The following is a 17,274-nucleotide window of genomic DNA, read 5'->3' on the forward strand; positions in this document are numbered from 1 at the left end:
CTGCCTTCGCCCAGATTCATCCTCCTTTTGAGTTCCACTGCAGCCTCCACTACCACCATCTCTCCTCTATGGAGATTCTCAGTCATCCAGGTCAGGGGTCGCCAACCTTTTGGACCTCAGAGACTGCTAAATTCATAATTTTAAATTCTGTGGATCACCAATATGAATTTTTTAAAAAAACAAATACACAGTTTCCCCCAAAATAAGACATCCCCTGATAATAGGCCCTATCGGGCTTTTGAGCGCAAGGCAATAAGGCCAAGCGCTTATTTCAGGGTTCAAAAAAATATAAGACAGGGTCTTATTTTCAGGGAAACACAGTAGCATTTAGTGCAATATAAAAAAATGCAAATAATTTTTCTGTGGACCACCAAAATTTTCTCACGGTCTACCAGTGGTCCGTAGACCACCGTTGGTGACTGCTGATCCAGATCATGGTTATCCCAAAAGTGCTTTTTCAAAAGGTAAACTGGACTTTCTGTTTTTTCTTTGAAGACGTTTTTGCTTCTCATCCAAGAAGTTTCCTGAGCTGAAGAAGCTTTTTGAATGAGAAGCGAAACGTCTTCAAAGAAAAACCAGAAACTTCAGTTGCCTCTTGGAAAAAAAAGCACCTTCGGGTTTCAATGAGGCTTAGATAGTGGCCAGGCTAGATAGGCCTTCTCCGAGCGGGATTCCATCGCATTCTTTTTTTTTTTCCTTCTAATTCTTTTTCACAAAACCCGCCAATAGGAACGAGGCTTTCCCGCCAGAGCGGCCAATGGCGGGGAGAAGCGCTGGTTGTCGCGAGAAAGGCCGGGCGCGTGGTGCTTTATAGAGCGCGCGCGGTGGTAGTGGCGGCGTTGCCAGGAGAAGTGGGCGTGGCCGGTTCTGCGCTTGCTTGTGCTGTGAGAGGAGGAAAGATGGCGGAGGAGGAGAAGCTCCCCGCGGGCTGGGAGAAGCGCATGAGCCGCAGCTCCGGTACCGCCGCGGAGGGAAGGGTTGAGGGCTGGTTCTGGGGGTGCCCCGCGAGGGCGGGGGAGGAAGTTTGTGTGTCTGAGGCGACGATAGAAGGCCTTGACACATCGGTGGGGGGGGGGGAGTAGTAGTGGTGGTGGTGGGGCGGATCAATGAGGCCTTTTTTGCCTGAGGGTGTGGCGGCCTTTCCCCCCCCCCCCTTTTGGAAAAGAAGAGTTCCCATGAAAAGACGGGGAGAAAAATCTCCGGTCTCGAACGGAGGCATTTGAATTTGAATGGAAGGGCTTTCTGAGGGGGGGTGTTCAATATAAAGGCGTTACGTTTTAGGGCGGGCTGCATGCTGCTACGGCTCCTCCGAAAAGCAGTGCAGGCTTTTGAAAAACGGGCATCATGTATATCGCGGTTTTTTTTTCCTCCCTTCCCCATTCTTTTTTGTTAAATCCGTTTATCTCCGTATTCTTTTTGCCCTCCCCTTTTGCCCCATCCCCGCCTCCTTTCCACCCCCCCCCCTTTCTCCCCATAGCTTTTCCTTTCTTTGACGGTGTCTTGAAACAATAAAACAATAAAACTTCCAATTAATTTTACCATCGTTTTTTTTTCTTATTCGTTTCAATGAAATAAGCACCCATCCCTACCTGCCCTTAAGGGATTTTTGTCACCGTTTCTATTCGGAATCTTGTGTTTTCAGGACTTAAAACTCCAGAATTATGTAAGTGAATGTAATTTGGCACCCTCCCAGTTACATTTTCGAACCCGATATTGTGAATTCAAAATAGAGTTGTGTGCGTTTTCGGGGGCGGGAGAGGGGAGGAGCTGTTCTGAAAAATCATGGTAGGAACTCTGATGAATCAGAGGAAGGATTCCTCCACTGCAGTAATCAGAACATTAGGATTTTTTTTTGGGGGGGGGGCATTCGGAAGCATTTAGGAAACAAATCAACAGAACTTGAAGCTGCTCATTGTACCTCTTTTCCACTACTCCCACTCCAAATACGCAAACAGTATCCAGCATGAATTCTGAACATGGACGCTCTGGTTTATTTAAAAAAAAGAAAAAAAGCACAATATCTTCACTGTGAAATTGCTTAATCCCCTCTTAAACTCTTGGATTTAGAACTGTGAATTCCCTAAATTATGCATTTTGTGAAGCATTTGCTTGTGGCAATTTGTTGTGTGACCTCAAATTCTAATTTTCTAAAAAAAACAAAATGCCCCTGTTAATTTTCTCCATATTCATCATTTTGCAAAAATTTAGAGTTACTCCTATCATCAGTGTTCCTACAGCTGTTGCACAATGATTTAACTTCTTTTGAGCTCTCCATTATCCTATTTTTTGGATATCTAGGTTTATTTTATTTCTCACCAAGCTTGGTTGTCTTATCTTACTGGAAGATAGGATTTTGTAAATGTGTTGAATCTCATTTGCCATTTTCATGCCTGCTCTAAGGTATACAATGGGAAACGATTTCACTAAGTTAAATAATTTGTCTTCTACAAATTATTTTATCGGTTACCTTGTTCTCTAGCATTTTTAAAACAGGCAACTGTCCTTTGGGAGACTAATGATGTATAGTAGCCATTTATTGCTACCCTCAACTTCCTACTTAAACCATTTTTGATTAATAAGATTTATTTTCTTCTCACATACTTTATAGAAGCCTTTGGGTAAGTTTTTCATGCATTTGTATGAAAGTATAGTAATTGGCCACTCTATACATGTTTTCTAACACTAATTGAATTTTAAAAGGTTTTTAAGGCAATATGTTCCCTAGTAGAAGTTACATTGATTCTTGCTCAGCAAAATGCTGTTTTGGGGTATTTAATTCAGCCTTTGATTTTAATTTCAATCAATTTATCTTAAACAGTTTCTGGATCTATTATATATTTTTATAAAAAGAAAAAAGTGTAATTATATTTTGAATAATGGCTGATTATAGCAACTACATTGCATTATGACATTCCTTCCCCAATTTTTATCCAAGGTGGAGGCAGGGTTCCTGCCCATATTTTATCTTGGTAACCACTATGCAAGAAGGTAGGTTAGGTTGAGAGGTAATCATCCATTTGAGATTTTATAATGCATAGATTGGAAGCTGGGTTTCCCCCCAAATACTGTAGTTTGATCATGAACTACAATATGCCATCTAAACACATTGTTTTTTTTAAAAAAATTAGTATGTCTGTTAAACCCAAATGTAATTATGTTGCATCTGTTTGATATAATTCTCCTTTTAGAAAATAAGGCTTTGCTGACTTTGCATTTTCTGCAGTCATGGCAAATGCACTCAGCTGCTCTGTATTTTTGCTTAGTATTCTTTTTAGTCTTGTAATCTAATTGTGTAGCTATTCTGATTCTTCTCCCTCCACTTCTGATGGGTCTAGAGATGTTGAAGTTTGCTTGCTGATTATTAATAAGCCAAACTTGGAAAAATGCATGTTTTGTAACAATTTGCTCAAAATTATTTTAATATTTGCAGAATTAAAAAAAACATTGAGAAAGCAAATGGTAAAACCTCTCCCCATACAGCATTAGAAAGGGTTAAATATGTGTAGTCCCAGGAAAGAATAGAAAGAGGAAGGACTACAAATCAAATCAGGAAGTACAGAGGCATTTAGCCAAGCTACTTGCTCTTGACAGGGGCTTTATTCTCAGAGCATTAGACAGACTCATATTGTCCACGGAAGGAAATTGTGCTAAGAAATGGAGGACGAAAAAGAAAAAGGTAGGATGTATTGAAGATTTGTAGAGCACAAAAAAACGAAGGGGTTATCCATCCATCCCCCTCCCCCCCCCCATGAATAATGACTGAACATGCCAATCAGGCTTGTAGAATGTGTATCAGTTGGAAAGAAAAACAGGAAACTGAGAGGGTTGTTATATTTGATGAGCAAAATTCTGAATATGAACACTCCATTTTGCAGCATTTTGCTGAAGGTCCTACTTATTAGGCTTTCCAAATTGCTTTGCTTTTTCATCTATTTTATTAAAAAGTCAAATTTGCTTTTGTTAGCATTGGGTTCTTTTTGCTCCTCTTAATTTTAGACTTCCCTGTTTTAAAGGAAGCCTTTTTTGTCTCATGACTGTTCATTAACCACAGTGACAGCCTCAAATCTATTTGCAACTCTTGTAGCTGACTTTGCATTCATTATATTATAAGTAACATTTTTTTTCTTTCAGAGAACTGGAAGTATCGTGCAGTAAGTCTACTTTGACTTATGTTTAAACTAATGTACCTATTTTGAGATGGCCGTTTTTGAAGTTAAATATGATCACATTGGGCTTCCCCTGCAGATATCACTTTATTATTAAATTTCTTATGCTGCCCATCTCACTGCTAGAGCGACTCCGAGTGTCATAGTATTTTTAAATTTGATAGTAATATAATTTACAATGAGCACCAGGTCATGACACCACTTTAGCTAGAATTATAAATAGCTGTTCTATAATCAGCATGCAGCATTTAGAAATGTCATTTATTTGGGACCATTTATATCTATAATGTGGGAGGAAGATTGTACCCAGGTTTATAGGATTTTTCTAACTGGATCATTTCCCCCAACCTATAATAGGTTATGGGAATATTGTACAGGTCTGGGAACATGGTACATAGGCTGGTATTTTTATTTTAAATTTGCTTTTAAATTTGTGCTCTGTACATCTTTGAAGCATACATATACAGGTGCACTACATTCTGTGTCCTTCCCTGTTTATGTATACATTTGATATCTGAATATAATCATATCCCAGGAACACTTCCTATTTTGCAAGGTTTCTTATATATTCATATATCTACCAAGTTTTCCTCTTTGGGCCAGAATATTTCTGGCACTCTTGTGTGAAAACCTACATATCATATAAGTCAGGATTGCAAAATATATGACATCTCTTCTGTGACCTGCAGAATGCATAGACGTTTTTTTTAAAAGCTTCCCTTTTCCAGTTTTGGAAAGGGGTTAAAGTGGTGACCTTAAGGCTCTTCACACATCCAAAAAGCAATTTGCATCCACCTAGTTTAGAACATAAAACTTGACAAGCCCTGCAAACTGCCTGCAGCCTGCAAACCAATAGAAATGCATTTCTGGTTTTGGCCGAACCAAACTTCCTATTTTATTTGATCGTCATACATGCAATTATGCTAGTGTATTTTCCTAAGAAATCAGGTGGAACTGGTTTGAGGCTTTTTTTTTTTTTTTTTGAGTAGCCAGCTGATTCCATAACAACTGAAATACAGTTTAATCTTAACACCTTCATAGCAATAGCAATAGCACTTGGACTTATGTCTGCCCCACAGTGCTTTTCAGCACAGTGCTTTATGGCACTCCTGAGCTCATTTTACATTTTACAATGTCAGTATATTACACCCAACAATCTGGGTCCTCATTTTACAAACCTTGGAAGGATGGAAGGCTGAGTCAACCTTGAGCCCTGTAAGGATTGAACCCCAATATTGCATTCTAATAACTGTACTACCAGGGCATCCAGATGAGGCTATCTTATTCACACATTGAGGGTTTTTTAGTTTTTCATTGACTCGGGATAGGAAAGACTAAGCTTCAATTATGTAACTTAGATTTTCAGATTGTTACAATATCTCCCTGTTATTAGGGCCCTACAAGATGTTCTACAGTTTGCAATAGTCAGTCTTTGCATTAGATAAAGTAAGCCATACTGTAATCAAACACCACTCGCACACTGGGCAGTGTTTTTGATTATTCAGTTTGATATTGCTGATAAATTTTTGACACTGTTCTTAGAATTTTTTCTAGATCTCAGCTGAAAAATAGATTGCTGACTAATTCCTTAAGGAATTGTGCCTAGACACACTTTCACGCTTTGTCGTGACCAGATAATCATAAATAGCCATGGCTCTGAAAAATGTCACATATTCCATTGTTTCTTCAGGTGAACATGATTTCCAAAGAGTCAGGTATTGAGTGCATTGGGTACACTATTTAACCTTTTCTGACTGATGATTAGTGCATACACTATCTTGTTGAAAACATGGCGTAGTCCTCCTCACACCTTTGGTAGCTTATTTTTCCTTTTAGCTTTTAAAAATATTTTTAAAAGTTAAATAATGCACACTGAGCCTTGTTCTTAGGTTTGTAGTACTAATGGTTTAGCTTTTGTTTTCTTGAGTTCCATATCTTTGCCAGAACTATGCAGGCACATTTGTATATTTTGATTTCTTGTCTTTGGACTTCCTTCAGCTTTCACAATGAAGTTCTCTTATAAATGTCCCTAAATATGTACGTGTGGTAGCATAAGAACTTGCCCAAAATGTATTAATTTCTTCCTATATTAGATTTTTTTAAAATAATTATATAGGAAGAAAACAAAGCTAATACATTCATCAGTACCTGGTTGGAGCTCACTGCAGCTTCTGAAAATCATGGGTATGCTGTGCTGCCTTCAAAAATATTACGATGTATAGGTATTAGGATAAAATAATTGAGAAGTTGTTTTTGATGTTTTTCTCAAGGTTTAAGGAAAAAGAAAATAAGAATGTACTCCCTTATAAAGTATTCAGAATGAGTTCCATATTTAAGTTCATTTTCTTTTCTTTGTTTTTTTTTAATTAACAGTTGGAAAATAGTGATACCTAAAGAAATAATGATGGTGCTAAATTGTGTCAGATCTCTTCCCCATAACTTTTGAGATCTATCAGTATTTATTCACCTTGTGATTTTATGATACAGTCAAGGTTCTTATAACTTAGTTAAAACTAGAGTGATCCTGAGATTTGACTTAGAATCTGTAAGACTCTTTTAGGGAGATAATAAGATAAAAAAAATTTGGAGCAAAATGTGATTCTTCATTCTACATTATATGTGTGCTCCATCATTCCATGATTTTAATTGGAGAGTTGGAGAGGGTATTGATCATTAAAATAGCAGATACAGGCTCTTTGCCATCACTGGCCATAGGTAATTGAACAAACAGCCTGTGGCGCTAAGATATGTTGAGTTTTTTTTTTTTTTAATGCAAATTATAAAAGATTGCCTTTGCCTGTAGGTAAGGTTATTGCTTTTTCAAAATTATCTGAAATAAGGAATTTCAAATTTATAAATTGTAAATGTTGTCTTTCTGTAAACTCTGTCTTCTATTTCAGGCAGATTGACAATGGAAAAATGAGCATCCGGCAAATGTATTTGTAACATTACCTTGCTCTTAAATTTTTTACATATCCAAAAATACTTTTACTTTGTTGATCTTTTTAAACATATTTTAGTTTGCGTTCTCCATTTACATTAGGAAGAAACTTTGACCAAGTAATCATAATATTGCACTTTACTGTTACTATATTTTTCATGGTAATTGTTGAGGTGAATCCTTGCTGTTACTTGCAGTCAATTCTGTGTCCCTTCCTGCAGTTAGACTAGGTTCAGGCCTGTAAACCACATTTTTTTTTGCTTCCATTGCTTAATTACTTTTGCTTGTGTTAGAGTTAAGAGGGTTGAAGTTCGTCACACGTCTAACTCTGTGTACATCTGCCTCCCATATATTTTTAACGAGTGACTGTTATTACCATAACTTGCTTTGCACATAAGGACACTTGTGCTATTTTTTAAAAAAATAAGGGTTACTTTTTTTCAGTTAAGATTTAATACAGTTTTGCATATAAATTCACAAACATTTACTAGTTTACAAAATTTTAAAGGTGCTTGCCATTAAAATGGACATCAGTTTATGACACACTGTAAATTTGAAGATAAAACCTTATTAGAATCGGGTATGAGTGTGGACTGACTGCAAAAGTGAATGATAATAGAAATATCTACACCAAGAAAGTTTAGTTATATAAAGAAAATGAACAAGTGCGTGAATGGATTGTATGAACAGGGAAGGCTGAAAAAGTCATAGTTGGATGAAGTTGATGAGAGCCTCAAAAAGTGGGCAGTGGCCCTTAGATTAAGTAGGAAACACATATAAACTACCACTTTAATCAGTTTCATTGGGATGTTTGTAGGAAGCACACACACACATATATAGCATCTATATTGAAGTTTTCAAAGTCAAGTTAGAAAAGAAGGACATGTTATTTGCATGACATTTTAATTTATTTTTTAAAAAAAAATGAAATGGAATTTTGCAACCAGGTTCAAATGTCAGGGCACTCACTACTCACTAAATTTTACATTAGACAGTTGATCAGCCTCATTTGGAATAAGCAGTTTTGCTCTGTAAAGTTCTGTACAAGTAATCCTTAACTTATGACTGTTCATTTAACATTGGTTCAAAGTTACATCTGTCTCGGGAACAGTGACTTATGATATGTCTTTGAAATTACAATGGTCACATACACACCCCACAAGAATTTAATCTCAATTTGAGTGCTTGGCAACTGGCTTCCGTTTATGACAGTGGCGTTGGCTTGCGGTTGCTTGATTTGATTTTTGACCTTCCCAGCAAGCTTCTGACAAAGTCAATTGGGGAAGCCAAATTCACTTTAACAACCATATGACTCACTTAAAGGCTATGTAATTCACTTAACAACATTGCTGATTTGTTTAATGATTGTGGTAAAAATGGTTGTAAAATTGGATCTGGTCATGTGGAGTCACTTAATGGCTACTGTTTGGGGACTGAAATTCTGGTCCCATTTATAAATTGAGAATTATCCGTAGTTGACTACAGTGTTTTTAAAAAGCAAGTAAAGGTTTTTGCAGTGTCATACAATCCAGCCTCATTCCTGTTAACGTTTTTGATTTTGGAATGAATTTAAGGCCAAAAATATAATTCAGATCTAAAATAGTTATTTCCTAACAGTACTTTCTGGAAGATGAGCTATGACCATATAATAATCTGATCTGCCTTCTCACTGCTTAGCAGTCTTTTTCAGCATAATTTATGAGCAAAGTAGTTGAAAAGTACTTTTTTAAAGTTTTTCACATGATAGAAAAATAGTGTAAAATTATAATGGCTGAAAATCAATTGCTTTTCTGGATTTTTCTTTCGGTATTTAAAAGGCTCACCTAGACTTATCTATTTTTGACAGGTAGATTGAAGTAAAGACATTTTAAATATAATATGCTTATTTTTAGATTTTCATTCTAAACCAGACTGTTTTTCAGGTCATTTAATAAAATTGAAAAACAATTTTATCATTTTCTGTAAATGGTGTAAATTATAATGATTAAATGTATGAGAAAAAGAATATTAAGTTACTAAGATTTATCTAGCCTGACGGTTTGGTCCAATTTCTTTAAAGAGTATGTCTTACAGAGAAAAACCATTTTCTTCTTATCCCATTAGTGACTCAGGAGGTGTAATTGCAAAGTTTAACATTGCCTATAATCTTATTGAATCTTTTGGCGCCAAAATTAATCATGTAAAATTGCATATTATGTGTGTGATGTGCATATGGAAAATTATTCATATAGCATGTGAGCTTACCAAATCTCAATGATAAAAATTTGATTGTTGTCGCTTACATATCATGTCTTTGTGGGGTAATAATTTTCCAGTGAAACAAATCCATAATATTGTGACCCACTCCCTTCTTTGGGGGGGGGGGAGTGCGGGAAGATCCCTTGCAGGGTCGAGCTGAGGATTTTGTGCAATTCCTGCATGATAAAGTCGCTCAGATTCGGGAAGGCTTGGACTTCGACTGGGTGAGTCCAGGGGAGGAGGTGGGGTTAGGTCTTAAGAATATTATCTGGGAAGAGTTTGATCCTGTGGCTCCCGAGGACGTGGACAGGATTCTGGGTAGGATTAGTGCTGCCACATGTTTATTGGACCTGTGTCCCTCCTGGTTGGTACTGGCCCTCCCGGGAGGTTACACGAGGCTGGCTCCAGGGGACTATAAATGCTTCTTTGAGTGAGGGTACCTTTCCCGCTGCCTTGAAAGAGGCGGCGGTGAGGCCCCTCCTCAAGAACCCATCCCTGGACCTGGCTATATTAGCTAACTACCATCCGGTCTCCAACCTTCGCTTTGTGGCGAAGGTTGTTGAGAGAGTGGTGGCACTACAACTTCCCCGGTACCTGGATGAAGCTATCTATCTGGACCCGTACCAGTCGGGCTTCAGGCAGGGGTACAGCATGGAAACGGCATTGGTCGCATTGGTGGATGATCTCTGGAGGGCTCGGGACAGGGGTTGTTCCTCTGTCCTGGTCCTATTAGATCTCTCAGCGGCTTTTGATACCATCGACCATGGTATCATGCTGCAGCGGTTGAGGGGATTAGGAATAGGAGGCACCGTGCTACGGTGGTTCTCCTTCCTCTCCGACCATTCGCAGTTTGTGTTGGCAGGGGGGCAGAGGTCGACCTCGAGGCGCCTCGCGTGGGGGGTGCCGCAAGGGTCGGTCCTCTTGCCCCTTCTGTTCAACATTTATTTGAAGCCGCTGGGTGAGATCATCCGTGGTTTTGGGTGAGAATCCATCAGTACACTGATGACACGCAGTTGTACATCTCCACCCCAGACCACCCCAATGATGCCCTTGATGTGATGTCTCGCTGCCTGTAGGCCGTGCGGGTCTGGATGGGGAGGAACAGGCTCAGACTCAACCCTTCCAAGACCAAGTGGCTGTGGCTTCCAGCGTCCTGATATAGTCAGCTGGTGCCATCGCTGACTATTGGGGGTGAATCTTTGCCCTCCACAGAGAGGGCTCGCAATCTGGGTGTCCTCCGGGATGCACAGCTGTCTTTAGAAGAATATATGACGGCCGTGGCCAGGGGGGCTTTTTATCAGGTTCGCCTGATCTGCCAGTTGCGGCCCTTTTTGGACCGGGACGCCTTACACACGGTCACTCACACCCTTGTCACCTCTCGTCTGGACTACTGTAATGCTCTCTACATGGGGCTCCCCTTGAAGAGCACTCGGAAACTCCAACTGGTCCAGAATGCGTCCGTGCGGGTGGTTATGGGCGCGACTCGTCACGCCCATGTGACACACCTGCGTGAGCTGCACTGGCTTCCAGTGGTCTTCCGGGTGTGATTCAAGGTGTTGGTTACCACCTTTAAAGCGCTCCATGGCTTATGATCCGGGTACCTTCGAGACCGACTTCTGCCACCAGTAGCCTCCCACCGGCCAATTCGCTCTCACAGTGAGGGACTCCTCAGGGTGCCATCGGCTAAGTTATGTTGGCTGGCGACACCCAGGGGAAGGGCCTTCTCTGTGGGAGCTCCTGCCCTGTGGAACGAACTGCCCCCAGAAATATGCAAGATCTCCGACCTACGTGTGTTTCGCTGTGCCCTTAAGACTCTGCTGTTCTGCCAGGCAGGGCTATCTATGTAAATGATTTTAAATTGGGTGTTTCAAACTTTGGGTTTTAAATTCGGGCCGAAATTGTTTAATACTTTTAACTATTTTAAAACTGTTGTTTGTATCTTGTGTTTTTAATTGGCTGTACACTATCCCGAGTCCTTTGGGAGAAGGGCGGTATATAAATTAAATTATAAATAAATTAAATAAATAAATATTATTTTTTGGGATAAGCAATATTATGCGCAGTGAGGAAAGGAGTAAAAAATAGTAAGCCAAAGATGATATTAAGCTATAGAAATAGAATAAATAAGAAAATAAAGATAAATGCAGAAAATATAGCTAAAACAATTTATACCAATACCATTTACTATACTTTTTCATACCATTCTATCCTTGCAAAGCATGGTTGCTTCCACTGTGCCACATAAGTGCTCTATACATTACATTTTGATCTTATCTCTTATCTTTTCCAGGATTTAATCTAGTCCCTCCAATTGCAACTTTTTGGACTTCCCTTTTCTCTTGACTAATTCACTCTTCCAGTATTTTTTTTCTCATTAATTTTTTCAATATGACTCAAGTTATCTGAATGTACTTTTCTTTGCTCACCTTTTTGTATTCAGTCTATAATTGTTGTTCCAATCTCTTCTTGCTTTACTGCTCATGCTTCTTTGGTAGGCCACTCCATCTGCATTTTATGTTTTTCATACTGAATTCTCATTTCCTTGTAAAAATATGCAGAAGCATATTCTTACGTACAGCCATTTATGCTTCTTTCAGCATCGGGGTGGATAAAAATCAATGATTTTTTTTAAAAAATCAAAAAAATCAGATTTTTTTTGATTTAAATCGGATTTTTTTAATTTTTATCGAATTTATTTTAATAAAAAACTTTTGGGGTAAAAATCTATTGTAAGATAGTTTTCTATTTAAGATACATAAATAATTTAGTTTATTCAGCATGAAGTGGAGCTTAGTTATGTAGCATGAGGCTGTATATTCTGCAACACTGGGACTATCCGTGAGTCAACAGTGGGTCAAAGGAGTAGCAGAGATGACAGTTGCTCTTTAAAAATTATGATTTAAATCGAGTTGATTTAAATCAAGCCTTTTTACTAGTGATTTAAATCATGATTTAAATTGTGATTTAAATCAACTCGATTTAAATCAAATCCACCCTGTTTAGCATTCACTTACATTAGGCAGCACACTACTCGGTAATTTTGTACCAGCTTGCACCAGTCTTAGATTGTCTTCATCCATTTCCCCATCTTTAGTAAACATTCAAACAAGCTTATATAAATTCATTTATTTAATTTGCTTTTGCCATTCATGTATAACTTGCCATTGTTGGCTTCATTTTCCCTATCCAACACAACAACCTTGGCCTTGACCTTTGTTACATTATTTTTCATATTTGTCATATTTGCCATACAGCCTAACGTTTAGTGTAAATCATTTAGGTTCTTAGCCAGAAGTTTAGCATCATCTGCATACAAGGTAACATGTATATTCATGTTCCTGATCAACATATCTATACTAAGAATTTATTTTTATTTATTAAATTTGTGTCCTGCTCCTGTTCATCTCTCTACCAAGCGCCTCTGGGCATCTTATGTCATAAAAAAACCAATAACAGAATTAAAACATTAAAATAACAGATGTTAAAAGCTAAACCATTACAATTAGGATTGAAATGGATAAAAAGGACCAGTACATGCACAGGGTTGAATTGGACCAGGAAGCAAGTCAACAACCAGTGCAGTTCATGTAACCGTGGTGTAACATGGGCCACCCTAGGGGCCCCTAAGATTGTTCATGGCGGCTGTAACTTCTAAATGCTCTTCAAGGATAACCCCATGTAGAGCACACTGGAATAGTCTAAGTGCAAAATGACCAGGGCATGTGTTACTAAGCATAAGACTTCTCAATCTAGGAAAGGGTGCAACTGGTGCACAATCCAAAGTTGTACAAAAGCTCTCTTACTCACAATGTCCATCTGCTCTTTAGAGCAGGAGTCGTGAGTCTAGGAGGATCCCCAAATTGTGCAGAGGATCTGTTTCAGGAAGTGCAATCCCATCCAGAACTAAAGACGTTAAGCTCCTGGATCCTAAGTCTCCCATGTACCTAAAGCCATTCGGTTTATCAGGGTTCTGTTGAAGCATGTTGTACTACATCCAGCCCCCCCTCCCCCCCCCCAGTCTCCAGGCACCACAAGAGGGCAGCAAAAGCAACACTTTTTTTGTCTCTTCAAGATGTATTCTAAACACATTAAAGCAGTCAAAAGAACATCATACATGTGGTTTATACGTTAGGCATTGAACTGTTTGTTAAACATTCCATTTATTATTGTGCATATTTTCTATCCATTTTTCACTGTCTTTAGCGACCGATGTTTAATTGCATATTCACACAAAACATAGTTTAAGCTTTCTGTCAGGCACTTTCTCTTAATCAACAAACATACAAGAAACTTATTTCTCATTCATTTTTCATGACATGGTAAAAAGAACCACATACACCCTCTGGCTAATATAAAGTTGCTTACTTCACACATTTTGCTCAGTATCGCCTTTCATAACCTTCCTATCAGAATTTGGCTGAACATCTTCCTAAAACACATTTACCGTAATCTCCCCGTTGTTTTTGCATTCACTTTTGCTTCCTTTTTGCTTGCTGTGTTTCCACAGCCACTTTTAAGTAATCCACATTCTTAATTTAATTTTTTTGCTGTCAACATCTGCAGTCTTTATCATTTTAAACATTCTCATAGCATGTATAACTTTTTATTACCAGTTTTCTTGAGAATCTATATTAATAGCATTTGTTTCAATTGGACTTTTTCACATGTCCCATAAGATCCCTACTTCTGTTAAATGTTTTTCTTGCATTTTTAAATATGTATTCCAATTGCATTATTTAGCTTATTCCTGTCATTCCTCTACAAACCTCCGAAATACTCCTTCCAGCATTGCCTTGTACCAGTTTAATTCCAATTCATTTTGTCAATTTTAATTACATTAACTCTGCCGGAAGCTCCTTGTTTAGCCCTCTTCTAAAGCCCATTTTTCCTATCAAAATCACACTGCATTTTCCTTTCCTCTTTTCCTCTTAGCTATTCCCTGCTCTTTTTAATTATGTTCTGTATAAGGGTCTTTCTCTTGTATAATTTCTTGCAGCAATAATTCCCTTATATGCATTTTTACCACATTTTATGAACCACCTCTTTTCATAACATTGATGTAAATGCATATACATTTATGACGTTCTGTAAAGTAAATCTTTATGTTCCAAGCAGCTTCTACATGCTCTTTCCTTATATCCATTTCCATGCATTCTCCTGGAAAATCAATGTGTCTAATGCTTTTTTACATTGAACATTTTTGCTTTCACTCTTAATTTTTTTTTACTTTTCCCCAAAAGTTTCATTTTGATATCACCAAAAGCAGTTTATGAAAACTTACCTGGGATATGTTGTTTTTTCATACAGTTTACACATTACACAAAATAGCATAGTACTGGGCAGTGGTGGGATTCAAATTTTTTTATTACTGGTTCTATGGGTGTAGCTTGGTGGGCGTGGTGTGGCTTGGTGGGCATGGGTGTGGCAGGGGAAGGATACTGCAAAATCTCCATTCCCACCCCACTCAGGGGCCAGGCAGAGGTGGTATTTGCCGGTTCTCTGAACTATTCAAAATTTCCGCTACCGGTTCTCCAGAACCTGCTGAATAGCACCCCTGGTACTGGGGCGGAACATGGTACTAGTTGAGGGTGTGTGTCTTGGATGACTTGGTGGCACAAATTTGAGAAGTAATACATGAACCTGCTGACATGGAAGAGAGTGAGAGTGGGTTAAATGCTGGAAAAAGAAGTTGAAACCAATATATGGGAAGGGAAGCTCATGGGAAATTTAAGAAAGAACAAAGCTCATAATTATCTGCTTTGCCTTAGAACTAACATCATTCTATTTCTTTGCAGGGCGTGTTTATTATTTCAACCATATCACAAATGCCAGCCAGTGGGAACGCCCCACTGGCAACAGCAAGAATGGTCAAGGGGAGCCAACAAAAGTGCGATGCTCACATCTCTTGGTGAAGCACAATCAGTCCAGGAGACCCTCATCATGGAGGGAAGATAAAATCACGCGAAGCAAGGAGGAAGCCCTGGAACTAATTAATGGCAAGTAAAAGCAAAAGAAAGTGAGAGCATAACTTCTATAATCCTCCTTTCTGCATCTGGCCATCTAATACTTCATGCAATTCTGTCCTTTAATATTTTTGTGGAGCCTAATAGGCTATAGGGTGATAGCAGGTGGTAGAAGGGTCTTCCTGTTCGTTCTTCACCCCTTTTGTTTTCAGTTTTATATGTTTCTGTGGGAGGCTTCCAAAATTCTACAAATTGTATATGCCCAATACCATACTGATTCTGGTATGAGAGCTGATTCCTGGGTATCTTATATTCCATTATGTTGGTTATGTTGTCTAGGCCTTAGAATAGTGAAGTACATTTTGAAATGGGGAAGATTGATGAAAGGCTTATGCATCGGAGACAAATTCCTTGTGTGTCCAATCACACTTGGCCTATAAAAAGTGTTCTGTTCTATTCCTATTCCTATTCCAATCCAATATACTATTCTATTCTGTTCTGTTCCAATATTCTGTTCTGTTCTGTTCCATTCCAATATTCCATTCCATTCTTCTATTTCATTCCATTCCAATATTTTGTTCCGTTCCATTCCATTCCATTCCATTCCAATATTCTATATTCCATTTTATATTCTATTCTATTCTATCCTATCCCCATCCCATTGCAATCTTCTGTTTCATTCCATTCCAATATTCTATTCCATTCCAATATTTTCTGTTCCGTTCCATTCCATTCCAATCAGAGGTAGGTTTCAGCAGGTTCTGACCAGTTCTGGAGAACTGGTAGCGGAAATTTTGAGTAGTTCGGAGAACTGGTAGTAAAAATTCTGACTGGCCCCGCCCCTATCTATTCTCTGCCTCCCAAGTCCCAGCTGATCGGGAGGAAATGGGGATTTTGCAGTAACCTTCCTCTGGAGTGGGGTGGGAATGAAGATTTTACAGTATCCTTCTCCTGCCATGCCCACCAAGCCACACCCACAGAACCGGTAGTAAAAAAATGTGAAACCCACCACTGATTCCAATATTCTGTTCTGTTCCGTTCTGTTCCAATCCAATATTTTCCCATCCCATCCCATCCCATCCCATCCCATCCCATCCCATCCAATCCAATATTCTGTTCTATTCCGTTCCAATATTTTCTGTTCTGTTCCGTTCCATTCCATTCCAATATTCTGTTCTGTTCCGTTCCGTTCCAATCCAATATTTTCTGTTATGTTCCCTTCCCTTCCTTTCCTTTCTCTTCCCATATTCTGTTCTGTTCCAATCCAATCCAATCCAATCCAATCCAATCCAATCCAATCCAATCCAATCCAATCCAATCTTTTCTGTTTCATTCCTGTTCTGTTCTGTTCCATTCCAATGTTCTGTTCTGTCTATTCCAATATTTTCTGTTCTGTTCCATTCAGGGTGGATTTGATTTAAATCGAGTTGATTTAAATCACAATTTAAATCATGATTTAAATCACTAGTAAAAAGGCTTGATTTAAATCAACTCGATTTAAATCATAATTTTTAAAGAGCAACTGTCATCTCTGCTACTCCTTTGACCCACTGTTGACTCACCGATAGTCCCAGTGTTGCAGAATATACAGCCTCATGCTACATAACTAAGCTCCATTTCATGCTGAAAAAAGTAAATTATTTATGTATCTTAAATATAAAACTATCTTATGATAGATTTTTACCCCAAAAGTTTTTTATTAAAATAAATTCGATAAAAATCAAAAAAATCCAAGTTAAATTAAAAAAATCCGATTTAAATCAAAAAAATCTGATTTTTTTTGATTTTTTAAAAAAATCATTGATTTTTATCCACCCTGAATCCATTCCAATATTCTGTTCTGTTCCCTTCTGTTCCAATATTCTATTCTGTTCCATTCCTTTCCAATGTTCCATTCTGTGCTGGTCTGTTCTGTTCTGTTACATTCCATTCCTATATTCTATATTCTATTCCATTCCATTCCATT

General features: G+C 38.3%; 1 protein-coding gene across 2 annotated transcripts in view; it reads left to right on the forward strand.

The window, feature by feature from the left end:
* The first annotated feature begins 790 nt into the window (after positions 1 to 790).
* PIN1 (peptidylprolyl cis/trans isomerase, NIMA-interacting 1) overlaps positions 791 to 17,274 on the forward strand; it is a 48,596-nt gene continuing 32,112 nt past the window's right edge. The window contains exons 1-2 of one of the 2 annotated variants that reach the window (XM_034419345.2): positions 791 to 957; positions 15,141 to 15,341. In XM_034419345.2, the coding sequence (XP_034275236.1) occupies positions 900 to 957; positions 15,141 to 15,341 (259 nt within the window). In that variant the 5' untranslated portion in view covers positions 791 to 899. Of the gene's footprint in view, positions 958 to 3,543; positions 3,677 to 15,140; positions 15,342 to 17,274 lie in introns of those variants that run through there. The other variant, XM_060689006.2, reaches the window with a different exon arrangement.

Source organism: Pantherophis guttatus, chromosome 2, assembly GCF_059756535.1.
Source record: "Pantherophis guttatus breed Tessera chromosome 2, ASM5975653v1, whole genome shotgun sequence".
NCBI lineage: Eukaryota > Metazoa > Chordata > Lepidosauria > Squamata > Colubridae > Pantherophis > Pantherophis guttatus.